General features: G+C 36.4%; 1 protein-coding gene across 3 annotated transcripts in view; it reads left to right on the plus strand.

Annotated features, from left to right (window-relative positions):
• HFM1 (helicase for meiosis 1) overlaps window positions 1-21,475 on the plus strand; it is a 150,746-nt gene that overhangs the window by 92,013 nt on the left and 37,258 nt on the right. For all 3 annotated transcript variants that reach the window (XM_082476329.1, XM_082476331.1, XM_082476330.1), the window contains 2 exons: window positions 20,616-20,696; window positions 20,943-21,058. In XM_082476329.1, coding sequence (XP_082332455.1) covers window positions 20,616-20,696; window positions 20,943-21,058 — 197 coding nt within the window. The remainder of the gene's footprint in view (window positions 1-20,615; window positions 20,697-20,942; window positions 21,059-21,475) is intronic.

Genomic DNA, 21,475 nt, shown 5'->3' on the forward strand with positions numbered 1-21,475 from the left:
TTGAGCAAAGAATTATTTGACTAGTTTTTTGTATACATTTCCCCCTTTTCATACCCACTCCATTCTTATGGCCATGTCAGGGGGAGAACAAGTGATGTACAAGAATTAACGGATTTGATAAGGCAAAGCAGGTGACAAACAATTTTTTTTTATTATGAGACATTCAAATAAAGACGAAAGTAGAAGTGTATATTGAACCTTCATGTACTCATCACCCACCTTAAACAATTATCAACTCAGGGCTAATATAGTTTCATCTATACCTCTGTTTAGATTTCCCCTTGTATTTTTTGAAGAAAATCAGATATCATATTATTTCCTCCATAAATGTTTCAATATATATTTGTAAATGGTAAGGATTTAAGAAAAAAAATACTGTGTTACTCTTAGACATAAAAAGCTAATAGTAACTAATAATTATCCAATATTGAGTTAATGTTCAAACCACTGATTACTCATAAATGTTGTAGATATATCATCTTGATACCATCTAGATATACCAGATTGGCTCCTGAATCCTTTTGCTATGTCCCTAGTAGTCTTGACAGCTTCCTTGATGTGTGAGGTGATATGATGTTCTAGGCTTACGTTTTATAATTCCAGACCCAGACCTGTAATAAGCCTTTTCTCCAAAGATACCTGGTTTCTTTTCATGATAAATAGTTTTCTGTGTGCTTGAAGAGCTCATTGCCATTGACTGATTATTATCTCTTGCCTTTTCCATGCACAGATTTAGGAAATATGTGATTTTTTTGTTTTTAAAGATAAAATACGTAATTGATTCATAGTTAAATGTCCAAATCAAATTCAGGGCTATAGTATTTATCCTTAAACTCAATGATCTGTACTCAATAATCTGTATCTCCTTTCTGCCATGCTGAGAGATTTGTTTCGCAATAACTCCAAAAATGATAGAATGTCACTAATTTTCTTTTTTTTTTTAACATCTTTATTGGAGTATAATTGCTTTACAATGGTGTGTTAGTTTCTGCTTTATAACAAAGTGAATCAGTTATACATATACATATATCCCCATATCTCCTCCCTCTTGCATCTCCCTCCCACCCTCCCTATCACACCCCTCTAGGTGGTCAAAAAGCACCGAGCTGATCTCCCTGTGCTATGCGGCTGCTTCCCACTAGCTATCTATTTTACATTTGGTAGTATGTATAAGTACATGTCACTCTCTCACTTTGTCCCAGCTTACCCTTCCCACTCCCTGTATCCTCAAGTCCATTCTCTACATCTGTGGCTTTATTCCTATCCTGACCCTAGGTTCTTCAGAACCTTTTTTTTTTTTTAGATTCCATATATATGTGTTAGCATACGGTGTTTATTTTTCTCTTTCTGACTTACTTCACTCTGTATGACAGTTTCTAGGTCCATCCACCTCACTACAAATAACTCAATTTCGTTTCTTTTTATGGCTGAGTAATATTCCATTGTATATATGTGCCATGTCTTCTTAATCCATTCATCTGTCGATGGACACTTAGGTTGCTTCCATGTCCTGGCTACTGTAAATGGAGCTGCAATGAACATTGTGGTACATGACTCTTTTTGAATTATGGTTTTCGCAGGGTATATGCCCAGTAGTGGGATTCCTGGGTCGTATGGTAGTTCTATTTTTAGTTTTTTAAAGAACCTCTATACTGTTCTCCATAGTGACTGTATCAATTTACATTCCCACCAACAGTGCAAGAGGGTTCCCTTTTCTCCACACCCTCTCCAGCATTTATTCTTTGGTGATGGCCATTCTGACTGGTGTGAGGTGACACCTCATTGCGGTTTTGATTTGCATTTTTCTAATGATTAGTGATGTTGAGCATCCTTTCATGTGTTTGCTGGCAATCTGTATGTCTTCTTTGGAGAAATGTCAACTTAGGTCTTCTGCCCATTTTTGGATTGGGTTGTTTTTTTTTTGACACTGAGCTGCATGAGCTGCTTGTAAATTTTGGAGATTAGTCTTTTGTCAGTTGCTTCATTTGGAAATATTTTCTCCCATTCTGAGGGTTGTCTTTTCGTCTTGTTTATGGTTTCCTTTGCTGTGCAAAAGCTTTTAAGTTTCATTAGGTCCCACTTGTTTATTTTTGTTTTTATTTCCATTTTTCTAGGAGGTGGGTCAAAAAGGATCTTGCTGTGATTTATGTCATAGAGTGTTCTGCCTATGTTTTCCACTAAGAGTTTTATAGTGTCAGGTCTTACATTTAGGTCTTTAATCCATTTTGAGTTTATTTTTGTGTATGGTGTTAGGGAGTGTACTAATTTCACTCTTTTACACGTAGCTGTCCAGTTTTCCCAGCACCACTTATAGAAGAGGCTGTCTTTTCTCCACTGTATATTCTTGCCTCCTTTATCAAAAATGAGGTGACCATATGTGCGTGGATTTATCTCTGAGCTTTCTATCCTGTTCCATTGATCTATATTTCTGTTTTTGTGCCAGTACCATACTGTCTTGCTTACTGTAGCTTTGTAGTATAGTCTGAAGTCAGGGAGCCTGATTCCTCCAGCTCTGTTTTTCTTTCTCAGCATTGCTTTGGCTATTTGGGGTCTCTTGTGTTTCCATACAAATTGTGAAATTTTTTGTTGTAGTTCTGTGAAAAATGCCATTGGTAGTTTGATAGGGATTGCATTGAATCTGTAGATTGCTTTGGGCAGTAGAGTCATTTTCACAATGTTGATGCTTCCAATCCAAGAACATGGTGTATCTCTCCATCTGTTTGTATCATCTTTAATTTCTTTTATCAGTGTCTTATAGTTTTCTGCATACAGGTCTTCTGTCTCCTTAGTTAGGTTTATTCCTAGGTATTTTATTCTTTCTGTTGCAATGGTAAATGAGAGTGATTCCTTAATTTCTCTTTCAGATTTTTCATCATTAGTGTATAGGAATGCAAGAGATTTCTGGGCATTAATTTTGTATCCTGCTACTTTACCAAATTCATTGATTAGCTCTAGTAGTTTTCTGGTGGCATCTTTAGGATTCTCTATATATAGTGTCATGTCATCTGCAAACAGTGACAGCTTTACTTCTTCTTTTCCGATTTGGATTCCTTTTATTTCTTTTTCTTCTCTGATTGCTGTTGCTAAAACTTCCAAAACTATGTTGAATAATAGTGGTGAGAGTGGACAACCTTGTCTCATTCCTGATCTTAGAGGAAATGCTTTCAGTTTTTCACCATTGAGAATGATGTTGGCTGTGGGTTTGTCGTATATGGCCTTCATTATGTGTAGGTAAGTTCCCTCTATGCCTACTTTCTGGAGGGTTTTTATCATAAATGGGTGTTGAATTTTGTCAAGAGCTTTTTCTGCATCTATCGAGATGATCATATGGTTTTTATCCTTCAATTTGTTAATATGGTTTATCACATTGATTGATTTGCATATATTAAAGAATCCTTGCATTCCTGGGATAAACCCCACTTGATCATGGTGAATAATCCTTTTAATGTGCTGTTGGATTCTGTTTGCTAGTATTTTGTTGAGGAGTTTTGCATCTATGTTCATCAGTGATATTGTCCTGTAGTTTTCTTTCTTTGTGACATCTTTGTCTGGTTTTGGTATCAGGGTGATGGTGGCCTTGTAGAATGAGTTTGAGAGTGTTCCTCCCTCTGCTATATTTTGGAAGAGTTTGAGAAGGATAGGTGTTAGCTCTTCTGTAAATATTTGGTAGAATTCTCCTGTGAAGCCATCTGGTCCTGGGCTTTTGTTTGTTGGAATATTTTTAATCACAGTCTCAATTTCAGTGCTTGTGATTGGTCTGTTTATATTTTCTATTTCTTCCTGGGTCAGTCTCGGAAGGTTGTGCTTTTCTAAGAATTTGTCCATGTCTTCCAGGTTGTCCATTTTATTGGCATATAGTTGCTTGTAATAATCTCTCATGATCCTTTGTATTTCTGCAGTGTCAGTTGTTACTTCTCCTTTTTCATTTCTGGTTCTATTGATTTGAGTCTTCTCCCTTTTTTTTCTTGATGAATCTGGCTAATGGTTTATCAATTTTGTTTATCTTCTCAAAGAACCAGCTTTTAGTTTTTTTGATCATTGCTGTTGTTTCCTTCATTTCTTTTTCATTTATTTCTGATCTGATCTTTATGATTTCTTTCCTCCTGCTCACTTTGGGTTTTTTTTTGTTCTTCTTTCTCTAATTGCTTTAGGTGTAAGGTTAGGTTGTTTATTTGAGTTATTTCTGTTTCCTGAGTTAGGATTGTATTGCTATAAACTTCCCTCTTAGAACTGCTTTTGCTGCATCCCATAGGTTTTGGGTTGTTTTCATTGTCATTTGTTTCTAGGTATTTTTTGATTTCCTCTTTGATTTTTTCAGTGATCTCTTGGTTATTATGTAGCATATTGTTTAGCCTCCATGTATTTCTGTTTTTTACCGATTTTTTCCTGTAATTGATATCTAGTCTCATAGCGTTGTGGTCGGAAAAGATACTTGGTATGATTTCAATTTTCTTAAATTTACCAGGGCTTGGTTTGTGACCCAGGATATGATCTATCCTGGAGAATGTTCCATGAGCACTTGAGAAGAAAGTGTATTCTGTTGTTTTTGGATGGAATGTCTTGTAAATATCAAGTTAGTCCATCCTGTTTAATGTATCATTTAAAGCTTGTGTTTCCTTATTTATTTTCATTTTGCATGATCTGTCCATTGGTGAAAGTGGGGTGTTAAAGTCCCCTACTATGATTGTGTTACTGTCAATTTCCCCTTTTATGGCTGTTAGCATTTGCCTTATGTATTGAGGTGCTTCTATGTTGGATGCATAAATATTTACAATTGTTATATCTTCTTCTTGGATTGATCCCTTGATCATTATGTAGAGTCCTTCTTGTGTCTTGTAATAGTCTTTATTTTAAAGTCTATTTTTTCTGATATGAGAATTGCTACTGTGGCTTTCTTTTGATTTCCATTTGCATGGAATACCTTTTTCCATTCCCTCACTTTCAGTCTGTATGTGTCCCTAGGTCTGAAGTGGGTCTCTTGTACACTGCATATATACGGGTCTTGTTTTTCTATCTATTCAGCCAGTCTGTGTCTTTTGGTTGGAGCATTGAATCCATTTACGTTTAAGGTAATTATCAATATGTATGTTCCTATTACCATTTCTTTTGGGTTTGTTATTGTAGGTCTTTTCCTTCTCTTGTGTTTCCTGCCTAGAGAAGTTCCTTTAGCATTTCTTGTAAAGCTGGTTTGGTGGTGCTGAATTCTCTTAGCTTTTGCTTGTCTATAAAGGTTTTAATTTCTCTGTCGAATCTGAATGAGTTCTTTGCTGGGTAGAGTAATCTCGGTTGTAGGTTTTTCCTTTCATCACTTTAAATATGTCTTGCCACTCCCTTCTGGCTTGCAGAGTTTCTGCTGAAAGATTAGCTCTTAACCTTATGGGTATTCCCTTGTATGTTATTTGTTGTTTTTCCCTTGCTGCTTTTAATATTTGTTCTTAGTATTTAATTTTTGATAGTTTGATTAATATGTGTCTTGGCGTGTTTCTCCTTGGATTTATCCTGTATGGGACTCTCTGCGCTGCCTGGACTTGATTAACTATTTCCTTTCCCCTATTAGGGAATTTTTCAACTATAATCTCTTCAAATATTTTCTTGGTCCCTTTCCTTTTCCCTTCTTCTTCTGGGACCCCTATAATTCGAATGTTGGTGCATTTACTGTTGTCCCAGAAGTCTCAGAGACTGTCCTCAATTCTGTTCATTCTTTTTTCTTTATTTTGCTCTGCAGTAGAGCTTTCCACTATTTTATCTTCCATGTCACTTATCCGTTCTTCTGCCTCAGTTATTCTGCTATTGATTCCTTCTAGAGAATTTTTAATTTCATTTATTGTGCTGCTCATCATTGTTTGTTTGCTCTTTAGTTCTTCTAGATCTTTGTTATTTTCTCCATTCTATTTCCAAGATTTTGGATCATCTTTACTATCATTACTGTGAATTCTTTTTCAGGTATCCTGCCTATTTCCTCTTCACCTGTTTGGTCTGGTGCGTTTTAACCTTGCTCCTTCATCTACTGTGTGTTTCTCTGTCTTCTCATTTTGCTTAACTTAATGTGTTTGTGGTCTCCTTTTTGCAGGCTGCAGGTTCGTAGTTCCCATTGTTTTTGGTGTCTGCCCCCAGTGGTTTAGGTTGGTTCAGTGGGTTGTGCAGGCTTCCTGGTGAAGGGGACTAGTGCCTGTGTTCTGGTGGATGAGGCTGGATCTTGTCTTTCTGGTGGGCAGGACCGCGTCCAGTGGTGTGTTTTGGGGTGTTTGTGACCTTATTATTATTTTAGGCAGCCTCTCTGCTAATGGATGGCGTTGTGTTCCTGTCTTGCCAGTTGTTTGGCATAGGGTGTCCAGCACTGTAGCTTGCTGGTTGTTGATTGGAGCTACGTCTTAGCATTGAGATAGAGAGCTTTCGCCGTTTGATATTACATGGAGCTGGGAGGTCTCTGGTGGACCAAAGTCCTGAACTCGGCTCTCCCTCCTCAGAGGCACAGGCCTGACACCCAGCTGGAGCACCAAGACCCTGTCAGCCTCACGGCCAGGTACATGGGGAGTTTCTTGCCTTTTGGGAGTCTGAGATTCTACCAGCGTTCAGTAGGTGTTCTGTAGGAGTTTTTCCTCATGTCATTGTATTTCTGATGTATTTGTGCACAGGAAGGTGATCTCCACGTCTTACTCCTCTGCCATCTTGAAGGCCTCCCCACTAATTTTCTTTATTGTACATTATACAGACAACAAAGTCTCAGGATAACAACACCAAAGTGCACTTTTTAAATTTTTGGTCACACTGTGCAGCTTGTGGGATCTTAGTTCCCTGACCAGGGATCAAACACATGCCCTCTGCTTTGGAAGCACAGAATCCTAACCACTGGGCTGCCAGGGAATTCCCCAAAGTGCACTCTTAATGTCATTATTAAAAATAGTTAAAGGCTTTTATGGTAAATATTTTTATTCTTAGACTATATCTCACTAGGCATGTGTAATCAAATTACTGTGTTTTAACATCACTTGGAATAGATCTTCTGTATGTGGGTATCCCACCAACTGGATACACATGTACTGTTTTATTTATTTTAATTTTTATTTTATTTTCTGTTGTTAGAATAGTTTTTAAGAATTAATTCTGATTGATAGTAATGTAAAACATTTGCATTTTTCCATAGCCAAATCTACAAAACAAACACTAAATGTTGTTAATACTTGAGGCATAGGCAGTCTACCATACAGCTCTTCCTTATTCACTTGGTTCTATTTTCACTGCTTTGTGAAAGGCCCAGTAAAGGGAGCAATTAACAGGTACTGGAGAATGCGAGAGCAGCAGCTATCTACCAAAGTAATCTAAACAGTCATGTTCTCTGAATAGTATAGGTAGTTATAATAAACAGTAATTGCGTGAATGATGGCAAAAGAGGACATAAACAGTAATTGCAGTGAATGATGGCAAAAGAGGACATACAGAACTACTCTGTGAGCTGAGGAGCACTCATCCTCCTTTTTAAAGAATTCAGAGGAGCTTCCACTTCTGGGTAGGATGTAGTAATTTGGGGCAGGCCAATGCTCTGATAGCAGCAATTATAAAAGCCTACATAAGTTATAAAAATTACAGTTTTTAGGACATCTGTGAAAGCAAACTAAAGGGACTAAAATTCCAGAGAGGGAGAGCCATTCCAGGGCTGAGGAGTCAAGGATCCATAGGCTCTTAATTAAAAGGCCGGGTAAGCCATGCCTTAAGAGGGGTTTTATATGATCAGCTACTCACCATGTTTGCCTGACAGAGAAAAAAAGAAACCCTCTCTGGTGGAATATAACATAATCTGGAATCAGTAGATATAATGTCTGCCATACAATAAAAAATTAAGAGACCTGTAAAGAGGAAGGGCCATATGACTCATAATTAACTATATAGGAAAATGAAGCAATTCTGTGGATGATTCAAATGGTGGAGTTGGCATTTAAAGATTTTAAAGCAACTATGATTAATATTTTCAAGAAAATAGAGGAAAAAATGACAAAATGAATGAAATGATGGAAATTTTAACCAGAAAATTGGAATCCATACAGAGATTTAAGTGAACTTCCTAGAACTGAAAAATAAAATATCTGAAGTGAATAACTCTTTGGGTAGGTTTAATAATAGATTGGATATGGCCAAACACAGGATTTGTGAACTATTAGACATATCAATAGAAAATATCTAAATGGAAGCCCAGAGATAAGAGAACAGAAAAAACAGAAAAGAGCATAATACTCAAAGTGCTAACATATGCATAAAGTCTGAGAATCAGTGTAGAGAAAGAATGGGACAAATGCAATATTTAAAGAGACAATGGCTGAGAACATTCCAAAATAATGAAAGACATCAACTCACAGAGTTCAGAATTTCAGCAAACCCAAGCAGAGACAAATACATAGAAAACCACACTGGGGCACAGTATAGCAGAACTGCTGAAAATCTTAAAAAGCAAACACAGAAAAACTACACACTACCCTCAAAGGGCAACAGTGAAACTGACAGCTAATTTCTCAGCAGTGATGATGGAAACCAGAAGATAATGGAATAAGCTTCAGAATGTTGCCAGCCTAGATTTCCATGTGCAGTGAAAAATATCCTTCAAAAATGAAAGTGAAATAGTGACATTTTGAGAAAAAAAATAACTGAAGGAATTAATTATTACTGCTAAATTTATCAGCCAAATTTATTGGATTTGGTTCTTTGAAAAGATGAATAAATTTAAGAAGTCCCTACCAAGACTGATAAAGAAGAGATAAAACATGAATTAACAGTATCAGACTTCCCTGGTGGCACGGTGGTTAAGAATCCGCCTGCCAATGCAGGGAACATGGGTTCAGGCTGTGGTCTGGGAGGATCCCCCATGCCGCAGAGCAACTGGGCCCATGTGCCACAACTGCTGAGCCTGCGCTCTAGAGCCTGTGAGCCACAACTGCTGAGCTACGTGCCACAACTACTGAAGCCTGTGTGCCTGGAGCCCATGCTCCACAAGGGGAGAGGCCACTGCAGTGAGAGGCCTGCGCACTGTGGTGAGGAGTGGCCCCCGCTCGCCACAGCTGGGGGTGGCCTGCATGCAGCAACGAAGACCCAATGCAGCCAAAACTAAATAAAATAATTTAATTAATTTTAAAAAAATATCAAGAATGAAAAAGGTGATATCATTACAGATCCTACAGGCGTAAAAAAGACCCTGACAAGATATTATGAATAACTTTATACCAATAAATTTGACATAATTTGGGTAAAAAGGAATGAATACCTTGAGGAGAAATCTTACCAAAACTGACAGAAGGAATAGAAAATCTGAGTAGTCTTAACACTAATAATGAATTTGAAGCAATTAAAAAAAAATCTTTCCATAAAGAAACCCTGAGGCTTGGAAAACTTCATTGGTAAAATTTCCCAAATATTTAAGAAGAAATAACATCAAACTTACCCAAACTTTTCCAGAAAAAAAGAAAGAATATTTTCTAATGTTTTAACTTTTTTGAAGGCCAGCATGACTTTGATTTCAAACCCTGACAAGGACATTAAAAGAAAGAGAAATTATTCATCAGTCTATTCATGAATATAAAGCCAAATGTTCTTAACAAAATATTAGCAAGTGGAATCCAGCCACATATTTAAAAAGCATAATACAGCACAATTAAGTATGGCTTATTCCATACATGCAAGAGAGCCTTAGCATTTAAAAATGGATCAATATAATCCTTACATTAACAGGGCAAAGAAAAAAAAGGAAAAAAAACATGTGATCCTCATGATAGATGTCAAAAAAACTTTGACAAAAATTCAATGTTAATTTTTCATTAAAAATATATAGCAAATGTCATACACAATAGTGAAATATTTTTAAACTTTCCTATTTAAATGGAGAATGATGAATGTTCTCTCTTACTATTCAATACTTCTTTTCAACATTGTGCTAGAAGTCCTAGTCAGTACAATTATATAGAAAAAGAAATATAAGGGATAAGGATTAGGAAGAAAGAAATAAACTGTCATTACTTGAAAGCAACATGATTATGTACCTAGCAAATATAAAAGACTCTATGGACACACTATTAGAATTAATATATAAATTTAGAAACATCACTGGATAAAGAGTCAATATTAAAAATTGTACAATAACATCAAAAAAGAATAAAATACTTAATAAATTTAACAAAATAAGTGCAAGATGTGAACACTGCAAACTTCAAAACACCATTGTAAGAAATTAAAGACCTAAATAAATGAAAAGATATGCCATGTTCATGGATTGGAAGTCTGAATATCATTAAGGTGGCAACATTTCCCAAATTAATTCAGAGATTCAATACAGTCCCTATCAAAATTCCAGCTTTTTTTTTTTTTGGCAGAAATTCACAAGCTGATTCTAAAATTCATATGCAAATGTAAGGGACTCAAAATAGCCAAATTAATCTTTAAAAAAAAGAACAAACATGGAGACTCACAATTCCTGATTTCAAAACTTACTATAAAACTACAGTAATCAAGGCAGTGTAGTACTAGCATAATAATAGATATATAGATCAATAGAATATAATTGAAAGTACAGAAATAAATCCATACATCTATGGCCAATTGATGTTGAACAAAGATGGGGAAAGGATAGTATTTCAACAAATAAGGCTGGGCATCTGGATAGCCAGTTGAATTAGTTTGAACCGCTGCTTCATACTATATATAAAAATTTTCTCAAAATGAATCAATGACCTAAAGATAAGAATTAAAACTGTAAAACTCTTAGAAGAACACATGGGTGTATATTTTCTTGACGTTGGATTAGGCAGTAGTTTATTAGATATGACATCTGAAGCTCAAGCAACCAAAGAAAAAAAAACAGATGAATTGGACTTTATCAAGGTTAAAAATTGTTGTGCTTCAACTGACACTATCAAGAAAGTGAAAGACAACCCACAAGATGAGAAAATACTTGCAAATCATATATCTGATAAAGGACTAGAATCTAGTATATATAAAGAAATCTTGCAACTCAACAATAAAAACACGAATAACCCAATTAAAACTGGTCAAAGAATTTAAGTAGACATTTTTCAAAGAAGAGCTACAAATGGCCAATGTACAACATGAAAAGATGTCCAACATCATTAATCAATACAGAAATTCAAATCAAAACCACAGTGTGGTATCACCCAGTAGGATGGCTTTAATAAAAAAGATGAACAGTAACAAGTGTTGGCAAAGATGCAGAGAAATTGAACCCCTCATGCTCTGGTAGTTGGGATATGAAAGTGTGCAGCTGCTTTGGAAAACATTTTGTTAGTTTCTCAAGAAGTTAAACATAGAATTACCCAGGAATTCCTCCTCTAGGTATATATCCAAACAAATTGAAAAATATTCATACAAAAACTTGTACATGAATGTTTATAGCAGCATTATTGATAGCAGCCAAAAAGTAGAAACAACCCAAATATCCATCAACTAATAGATAAGTAAAATGTGGTATATTCATTCAATGGAATATTATTCAGCCATAAAGAGGAATAAACTACTGATACATGCTACAACATGGATGAACCTTAAAAACATTATGCTAATGAGAGAAGCCAGTCACAAAAGATCAGATATTGTATGATTCCATTTATGTGAATGTCTAGGATAGGCATATACATAATGACAGGAAGTAGATTAGTGATTCCAGGGACAAGGGGTAGGAAGAAATGAGGAGTGACTACTAGTGGGTTCATGATTTCTTTTTGTGGTGATGACAGTGTTCTGGAATTAGATAGTTATGATGGGTGTACGACCTTGGAAATATACTAAAAACCCACTGAATCATGTACTTTAAAAAGGTCTTTGTGGTATGAATTCTATTTCAATTAAAAAATTTAAACATCAGTTGTATTACTACTTACCAGCAAAAAAATGATAGAAATCATAATTCTGAAAATACCATTTACAATAGCATTAGAAATCTCAAATATCTAGTAATACAGTAGCAAAAGACATGAAAGACCACACTACAGGAAAACTAGAAATCTCATGGTGTATATGTTTAGATATATAAAAGGAAGAAGGTTTCTGCCTATCTTTCAATGACTCCCTTTTTCTTAGAACTGACTGCCACATCACAGAAGTAGGTTGTTTGTCTTGTTTGTACTGCATTCTCCTCGGACCCCCGTTCTGGCCACTAATTTTCTGACAGCAAAATTATCAGGAACCAGGGTGACCTTCTTTCATTCAGTTCAAAGTCCAAATTCCTAGAAGAAAAGAAATACCTCAGTTTAAGAAAGACAATTTAGAATTAGGACTGCACTAAGAGAATATAAAATCAGAGCTGTCGGTGGCCATCCTTTACCATGCACAGAAATAATCAAAGATAGCTGGACCATGTAAGAGAAGACTAAAGCAGAGGTACAGAAAGAAGAAAAGGTGAGAAGGCCAGAGCTGAAGGTCTGATGACTTTCCATTTCTTGGTTTCAGTCCCTCGTGATGCCTAGCTGCATTGCTGCTTTTGGATTCTGTGAGATAGCTATGTTCATGTAATACATTTCCACCACCCACCACATGGGTTTTTTAAAAAATCGCTTGAATTGTTTCTGTTGCTTGCAACTGTAGTGAAAATTAGGATGTTTACTATACTTCCTACTAGCATGAGACTTTTATGAGAGCAAAAGTCCTCCACATTTTCAGCATAACCCTGTGGAAAACAGAAAAAAGATGCTTCCTATCAGGCAAATGTTTTATTATACACATACCCCCTTCACATACATATATTATATATACAACCATCCCAAATCTTATGAACATTCTGATTATATAATTCAGTTCTTATATGCAAATTCAAGTATCCCCAAATAAAGGTGTATAATTATACCTTTATACATAACATACATACAGTATCTGCATTTTCTTTCTCAGTAACTTACACAGTGAAGGAGTCATAGATTTACCCTACTAAGGTTGTGACAACAGCCTTTTCAAAACAATACAAATTTCAGTTTTTCTGACCTCTTGTCAGACCATTTTATTAAATGATAAAAACTGATATTTAGTTCAGAGAATATAGTTGCTAAATGATTGTTTCCAAATGTGCTTGTAGGTTCAACAAATATTTTAATATTTTATATTGTCAAATAGTAGGACCATATTTAAAAACAGAAGTATGCACCTTAGAGTACAAATATAATTAGAAATTTTTTTATGCTTCCTACAACTCTTTCAAAAAAAAATTTTTTTTAGTTGTTTCTCACAGTTATAGTCCAAGAGATAAAATTTTTGTAAAATTTTAGGAAAAATATTTTTGCTATTTTTAAGATTAGGCAGTGTGAAAAATACACCTTTTTAGTTGTAAGATTTTTTTTAACTTTTATTTTTAGCATTTAAACTTCTTATCCTTTAAATGCATTCTCAATAAGAAGTATGGGCTTTGTTTACTTTGAAGAAAATTGATTTGACATTAATAAGTTCATCTGCATTTGCTATGCCATTTTGAGTGTGAAAATTTAATGTACTTGAAGAATGCAAGGATAAAACCAGTGCCCGAGCACTTTGGAAGTGTGCACATTTAAATGCTAGTCAAAAGGCAGTCTGCTTTTCTTTGTACTCTTTGGTGTATACATGCATTAAATTGCAAAATCAAGGACTCCAATTCATTAGTGCTATCCTTTTCTTGATAAATAACAAAATGACAGTGTAATATTTGACAAAAAAATTGAAAGGAGATTTGCTTTCTCATTTAAAAAGTAAAATTATAAAGTCCATAAATATGGTTAGCGTATATCAGGAACTGCAAAATAAAAAGTAATATTCTTTTAAAAATATTAATTCCAGTAGCTTATACACAGACCACATTATTTGAATTTATAGTTAGGATGTGAAGCTGTGTCAGGGATGCCTCCTATTTTTAATTTGTTTTTTCTGGATTTTTTTTTTTAAGCAACTGACTCTTACCCCACTGGTCATTATCGACCCTGTTAAAGTAATTTTTTTTTAAAGGAATTCCTTTATTTTTATTTATTTATTTATTAAATTTATTTTTGGCTGTGTTGAGTCTTCGTTTCTGTGCAAGGGCTTTCTCTAGTTGCGGCAAGCGGGGGCCACTCTTCATCGCGGTGCGCGGGCCTCTCACTGTCGCGGCCTCTCTTGTTGCGGAGCACAGGCTCCAGATGCGCAGGCTCAGTAGTTGTGGCTCACGGGCCTAGTTGCTCCGCGGCATGTGGCATCTTCCCAGACCAGGGCTCAAACCCGTGTCCCCTGCATTGGTAGGCAGATTCTCAACCACTGCGCCACTAGGGAAGCCCTAAAGTACTTTAAAGTATTTACTTCAAATACATTTCTAGTTCACATTAATGCTTTATTTTGCTTTAAATACTTGGAAACTGGAACTTTAAAAACATGTAAATTAATATATTATGTGACAGAACTAAGAAAATATATGCATTTCAGATTATGATAGTGATGGAGTATGGGATCTGTTAATTTTATACCTAAGTGTACAGCTTAGGTCAGTTTTCTCTCAGAACCTTATTTTTCCAATTGACAATCTCTGTTAAGCTTGTGTTTGTTAATAAGACAAATTCAGACAGTTCTCAGGACTTAGGGAGTGGAGCTGGGGTGGAGGAGCACTTATATTTTCTAAGTATCATTTCTAACAGAAATATAGTAGAAGTTTTTGTCACTTAGGTAGTAATAGCCATATGCTAGTATTCTGTAAACAAACTTGTATATGGTTCTCATTCCTAGCAAGACTTGCAAACACTGCCTTGAAATTTTGGGGTGTCACCAGAAGCTCTATAATTAGATTTCCAGATCCTAGTTAGTTTCCACCACTGGGAACAAATGTGTAGTCATTGTGCACCATCTTGTGGTAATGTTTAGAAGTTCATCTATTAGAAATTGCTGGATAAGGGACAAAGTGACTCCTTATCACTTACTTCAAAACAACAACCTTCAAGGCGTTTCCTCCTATTCTTCCCACCCCACAAACAGTAGATTCCTTCCCTAAGTAAATTAAATGCATTATATGGGGAGAACTAAGGTAGCTAGTATAACTAGTAAAGCAGGGTGTTTGAGAGATCAGGCTCTGGAATTAGACCACCTGAATTAGAATCTCAAATTTGCTACTTATTATTTCATAGTTTTGAACATGTTACTTAACCTCTTTATGAATTAATTTTCTCATCTGTGGAGATATAATAGGACTGCTGTATAGGCAGACAAACAAGGATGAAGAGACATTTGAGGAAAATTTGGAACATGTGAAAGAAAGCCCAAAATAAGTAAACAGAAAGTGGACGAAAGAACAACAGGATAATTCAGAGATGTAATAAAACGTAATATAAACTAATCAGTAACATCAGAGAAATTAAAGACTAAATTGAAACCATAAAACAGAATAGCATGCCGTGAAAAAAAGAACAATTAAAGAAGAAGAGCGAGCACAGGGAAGTAAAAATTATGATTCGAAAAAAAAATAGCTTAGCTGGAGGGCCAGAAAATAAAATCAGTATAATCTGAATGAAAGCAAAAAGACAAGGAGACAGAAATCATGAGACAAGAGGGCAATCTGGAGTCTGATACCTGACTAATAAAAGCCCCAGAAAGGGGCTTCCCTGGTGGCGCAGTGGTTGAGAATCTGCCTGCTAATGCAGGGGACACGGGTTCGAGCCCTGGTCTGGGAAGATCCCTCATGCCGCGGAGCAACTGGGCCCGTGAGCCACAACTGCTGAGCCTGCGCGTCTGGAGCCTGTGACCCGCAACGGGATGGGCCGCGATAGTGAGAGGCCCACGCACCGTGATGAAGAGTGGCCCCCGCACCACGATGAAGAGTGGCCCCCGCTTGCTGCAACTAGAGAAAGACCTCGCACGAAACGAAGACCCAACACAGCTAAAAATAAATGAATAAATAAATAAGTAGAGTAGCTATTAATTTTTTTAAAAAAGTTCCAGAAAGACAGAACAAACAAATCAGAATAAATAATTTGAGAAGATTCACTAGACTTAAAGTGAGACATATATCTGCGCATCAAAAAGGCTTACTGAGTGCTGGTTAGGATGAATGAAAGGATCTACAAAGGAAGCAACGTTTCAGAACATCATGGATAGAGAGAAAAATCATAAATGCTTCCAAGGAACAAAAATTGAAGTAGTTTTAATGTTTTTATCAGCAACACTGGATGGTAGAAGACAGTGGACTTAAAAATCCAGGGGGAAATGATTTCCAACCCCGTGTTATATACCCAGGAAAATTATTAATTAAGTGTGAAAGTAAAATAAAGACATCTTAATACATTCAAGGATTCAGAAAGTTTAACTCTCATACATCCTTTCTTAGGCAGTTGTTCTAGGATGAGCACAATCAAACAAAGCAGTTAACCAATAAAGAAAAAGTCAAAGAATCCAGCAATAGTGGATTCAGCCCAGAAGCTTAATGAAAGGAAGTTCCAGGATGACAACTATAGCACAGGCCTAGATTGCATTGGGAGGAAGATGGAGGGCTCAAGAAAGGAGATATATATTTGGGGAGTAAATAGGTGAGGTGTTTTCATATAGTTGCCTTTATCTTTGAAATATTTGAATGAACTAAAGAAACTTTAGGTAGATATTGCTAGACTAAAAGGAAGGCAGTAAAACTTCAGGGAAAATAATATGTTGCTCAAGAAAGAAAAGCACTCCACTTGATTCTGCATTAAAAATATTTTTACCTCTATGTATCTCTCAAATTAGTCCATTCTCTCTGAATCTACTAATACTACCACTCTAGACTGTTACTGTAATTTTCTTTTATCTGCTCCATCCTCTTTCAAATCCATTCTCCTACAGTAGCCTCTTAACTAGTTTTCTTGCATCTACTCTGTCCTCTCTCAAATCTGTTCTCCATACTACACTCCATAGATTGCTTTTTTCAAAATGCAAATTCAGTTATGTCCCTTCTTTGGTTAAAACACTTCAGTGGCTCCACATAGCTCTTAGAATAAAAGATCCACATCATTAACATCCCCTACAAGGTTCCATACTATCACTTAGTCAATCAGTTCCTAAGTAGCAGTGGGGTGCCAGCTGCTATGTAGTCTTGCCTCACCTCCATAGGATTGACTGGTAAGGACACAAGAGACCCAAATATATTTAGACAGTTTATTACTTACACAGACAGCAAAACATGATCAGCGTGGTATCAGCTGCATGCATCCATAATCCCGGAGGATGACACTGAACTGGAGGGACCAGATGACGAGAATGATGGGTTGCTTTGTTTTTGAGGAGTCAACTCTAGGCTGCAGCTAAGCAACTTTACAGCCTACAGCTGTACCTGAAAGGGTCAAGGTGGAAAGTCCTGTGCCTTACTAGAACCAGGAGACAGATGAGAAACTGCCTCATGGCAGCCTTATGCAGGATAGGCAGCCTCCTGCAAGCTAAGGAGGCAGATGAGAAATAGCCTTTAACAGTTCCTCGCAAGACTGCCTATCTTGATACGTCCCAGGGAGGATCAGAGGGCATTCTGTAACTAACTGAGCCTTGCCTAGGTGGAGACATGCAATCACCAGGGTGCCATGGTGGAGCTGTTTCCCTAGGAATACAGGCTGATCTTTCTACCACTGTAGTATCATCTCATGCACTCTCTTATTTTCTGAGCGTCAGCCACATTGACCTTCTTTTAATTTCTCCACGTGCCATGCTTTCTCTTGTTTAAAGCTTTTTCATATGCTATCCCTTTCTTTCTCCTACCCCTTTGCCTTGTTAACGCCACTCTTTTTTCAGTCCTCAGTCCAATTATCACTTCCGTAGGAAAGTCTTCCAAGACATTCCTGACCAGGACCATTCCCCCTGTTATATAGCATTGTGCCCCTCTCCTTCATAGCACTCAGAACAATTTTATATTTACTTGTATAATCTTTAATTAATGTAATAGTAGAGATAATACATACACTAATATATTAGTTTATTACTTAATTCTAAAATGCTATCACATACGTAATTTCATTTTATCTTTTTACCTCTGTGAGGTAACAAAACAGGTAGTATTATTTTTTAAAATAAATTTGTTTATTTATTTTTGGCTGCTTTGGGTCTTCATTGCTGCACGCGGGCTTTCTCTAGTTGGGGCGAGCGGAGGCTACTCTTTGTTGCGGTGCGCGGGCTTCTCATTGCGGTGGCTTCTCTTGTTGTGGAGCACGGGCTCTAGGTGCACAGGCTTCAGTAGTTGCAGCACACGGGCTCAGTAGTTGTGGTGCACGGGCTTAGCTGCTCCGCGGCATGTGGGATCTTCCCAGCCCAGGGCTCGAACCCATGTCCCCTGCACTGGCAGGCAGATTCTTAACCACTGCACCACCAGGGAAGTCCAAAACAGGTAGTAGTATTTTTAATCCCTGTTGTTGTTGTTGTTGTTTTTAACAGAGAACAATCCATATTAGAACTCATGTTTTCTTACTCTAGTTTAGGGTGCCCTGTACTTCACCACTGTGTTTTTTCATGTAAATACATTAAATATAAAGTAGCATACAGTAGGTGAGAGGGGCAAAGAAAATGCCATAAGGGCTTGAAGGAGAGAGAAATCACTTCCAACTTAGGTGATCAGTATAGATCTCCATGATAAAGGTGCCATTTGAGTTGGTCTTGAAAGCTGATAGATAGGCTTCTGATAGACAAAGAAGGGTCTTCTAAGACAAGAGGTAATATCAAAGGTACAATCATAGAAAGGCTTGGGACTATTTGAACACTAATGGCAAGTGAATGTATTTTTTTGGATGTAGGGTTAATATGGGTGCTAGAAGGGAGGCTAGAATTACATTGTGGAGGACCTTAAATGTGGAATTAATTTTGTTGGCAGCAGGAAGTAACTAACGTTTCGAAGTGGGCAAATGATCTGATCAGAGTTGAATTTTGGGAGGATTAATTAAGCAACAGCATATAGATAAATTGTAGCATGGTAGGACTGGATTCAAGGAAAACAGAAATCATGAACTGGGGCAAAACTTCTCAACCAGTAAGCCGTGACGTACCTTGTAAAGTATAACATTGAAACCTTTCAGACAAGGATCACTAGGAGCATACCTGTATTTGAGGAAAGTTAGGTATTTTTTAATTTGCTGCAGCAAAGGAGAACACAGCACCTGCAGAACTGTGGGTCATCTCAGGGAATTGGGAGGAGCCTATTATGGGAGTTCAGCTTGTGCCAGGTGATTCTTAGAAGGGTTTGGGAGAAGCAGAGGTCAATTCTAGATTGGGTGCTATCAGCAAGTGGGATATTGGATATTTTGGTATATCTTATCTTGGAGATTGGAGCATTAAAAAAATAGTAGTCATTTGTGTTAGCCAGAAGAGGGAGATGTTTAGTTATTTTTGTGGTTCTTCAGCGTCCTTGTCTCTACTTTCAGAAATAATTACACACTAGTCTTATATCTGTCTTCTACTACGATCATAGAGTGGCCTTATCTGAGTATTGTTTATATTCTGCCGAAATTGTTTATGTTCAGTTGGGAACACTATGGTTCAGCTGTCAGCTACCAGCTGCCAGCGATATTTTATTACTTTTTCAGTACCCAGTACATTGATCTGCTCAGCCCTCAAGGCATCTAACCAGTTGCCTCATATGGTGAGCAGCCTTATTCATTTACCCCTGGGTGCTATACATATATTATCATTGTTTAGATGTGCCATGCCTTGAAAAAGTTGATTGAGCAACACACTGAAAATGAAGAGTAAAGGACCAAGAAAGATTACAAAGGTTTTCAAAGCTCTTCACTACCTCCAACATTTCTAATTCATTTAAAATCTGTGCTCCAGCAAAAATAAACTGATTTGTTTCTATAGTCTGTGGTTTGCTGCCTTTGGATATTATGCTCTCTGTCTGGAACATCTTCCTCTGGTCCCCTTCTCATGTCCAGATCCTGTCTGTCCTTCAAGGACTACTTCAAATGTCTCTCCCTTCTCCCATGTTACTCGGAGGGTTAAAATCAAGAAAACGCCTACTTAAATATAATAAATGAAGAATAGATTATATATTTGGATATATATTAGAGGGGTCAAGCTGGAAGCAATCTCTCCTTTCTATGAATTCATATAGCAAATTTGTTTATATCCGTAAGCACTTATTTCTAACATTTATTAAATATGCATGGTGTCCTATCTACTAGCTGCTGTCAGTGGTACCATCAAAATGCCATGAGGTTTCCTTCTTTCCGGGTTCTTCAGGCTTAAGTATAAAGTAGAAAAAAAAGTTTCAAAACTCCACCCTCATTCTTATCTCATTCAGCAGGAGTTAACTGATGTTCAGTGATATTTGGTTCTATTTATATCAGGGAGGTTAAGAGAAGCTTATAGGTGACTCAGTGCTCCTTGTGAAAAGCTGGGATGGGCCCCATAGTGAGGCAGGGACTGATTGTTATCAGAATATCTTTTTAAAAATACATATTAAAGGGGTTAACTTTTGAGGGAGTGTGAAAATCATAATCTTTTTGTACTGCCAGAAAATATTCTGATTGTCATCAGGATATCTTTTTAAAAATACATATTAAAGGGGTTAACTTTTGAGGGAGTGTGAAAATCATAATCTTTTTGTACTGCCAGAAAGGACAGAGCTGGATAAAAATTAATTATAATTAGTCACATTAATAGATGTACTGCAAAAGAGGCTTTCTTTTCTTATATTAATTTAGGAATGACTGCCTGCAAAAAACCTGGGAACCGAGAATGTAAACATCACTGTAAAAATAAACATACATGTGGACATGACTGCTGTGAGTTCCATAAAACAAGTTTATTTCAGGTTTTAAAAATTGAAAGGTCATTGAAGAATAGTAATAATATTCTAATTATCTATGTATGATATTTATATTATGCAGCTTATAACTCAAATAATTTTCTTTCTTTTGTGGTTAACATTTTTAAAAAGTAAATATTAGATTAGAAATTTTGAAGAAATTTGGCTTTATATGAACAATACATAAAGTTTAACTTAAAGAATCTAGAATTTCTTTTCATAGGTAAAAATGGAGTTGCACAGAAGTCAGAAATGAAAGAGTCAACAGTTTCTTCATATTTATCTGATTTAAGAAATAGAAATGCTCTTTCATCTCTTCCTCCAGTGAAACGTCTAAAGGTTAGTTTTTTTTTTTAATTATTTTTTTATTTTTTTATTTATGGCTGTGTTGGGTCTTCGTTTCTGTGCGAGGGCTTTCTCTAGTTGTGGCAAGCGGGGGCCACTCTTCATCACGGTGCGTGGAAAAGGTTAGTTTTAATAACATTTATCCCTTGTTCTGTAATTAAATGTATATGAATATCCCTTTATTCTGGGTATCAATTAGGTAGGTATCCACAGAGTACTTTAGAGTTACATAAAGGCTTGAGTAGGAAAATGACTATTATTCATAATACTGTTTCTATAGGAAAAGATACTATAGTTTTTAATAATTAATCTATAAATCCACTTTTGGCGCATAGGGGCATAGTTATACATCCCTTTCCTTCATTAACCTCTTTTTTTTTTTAAACCAGAGAAGAGGGATATGTTGCTTGC

Source organism: Balaenoptera physalus (genome assembly GCF_965194825.1).
Source record: "Balaenoptera physalus genome assembly, chromosome: 1".
NCBI lineage: Eukaryota > Metazoa > Chordata > Mammalia > Artiodactyla > Balaenopteridae > Balaenoptera > Balaenoptera physalus.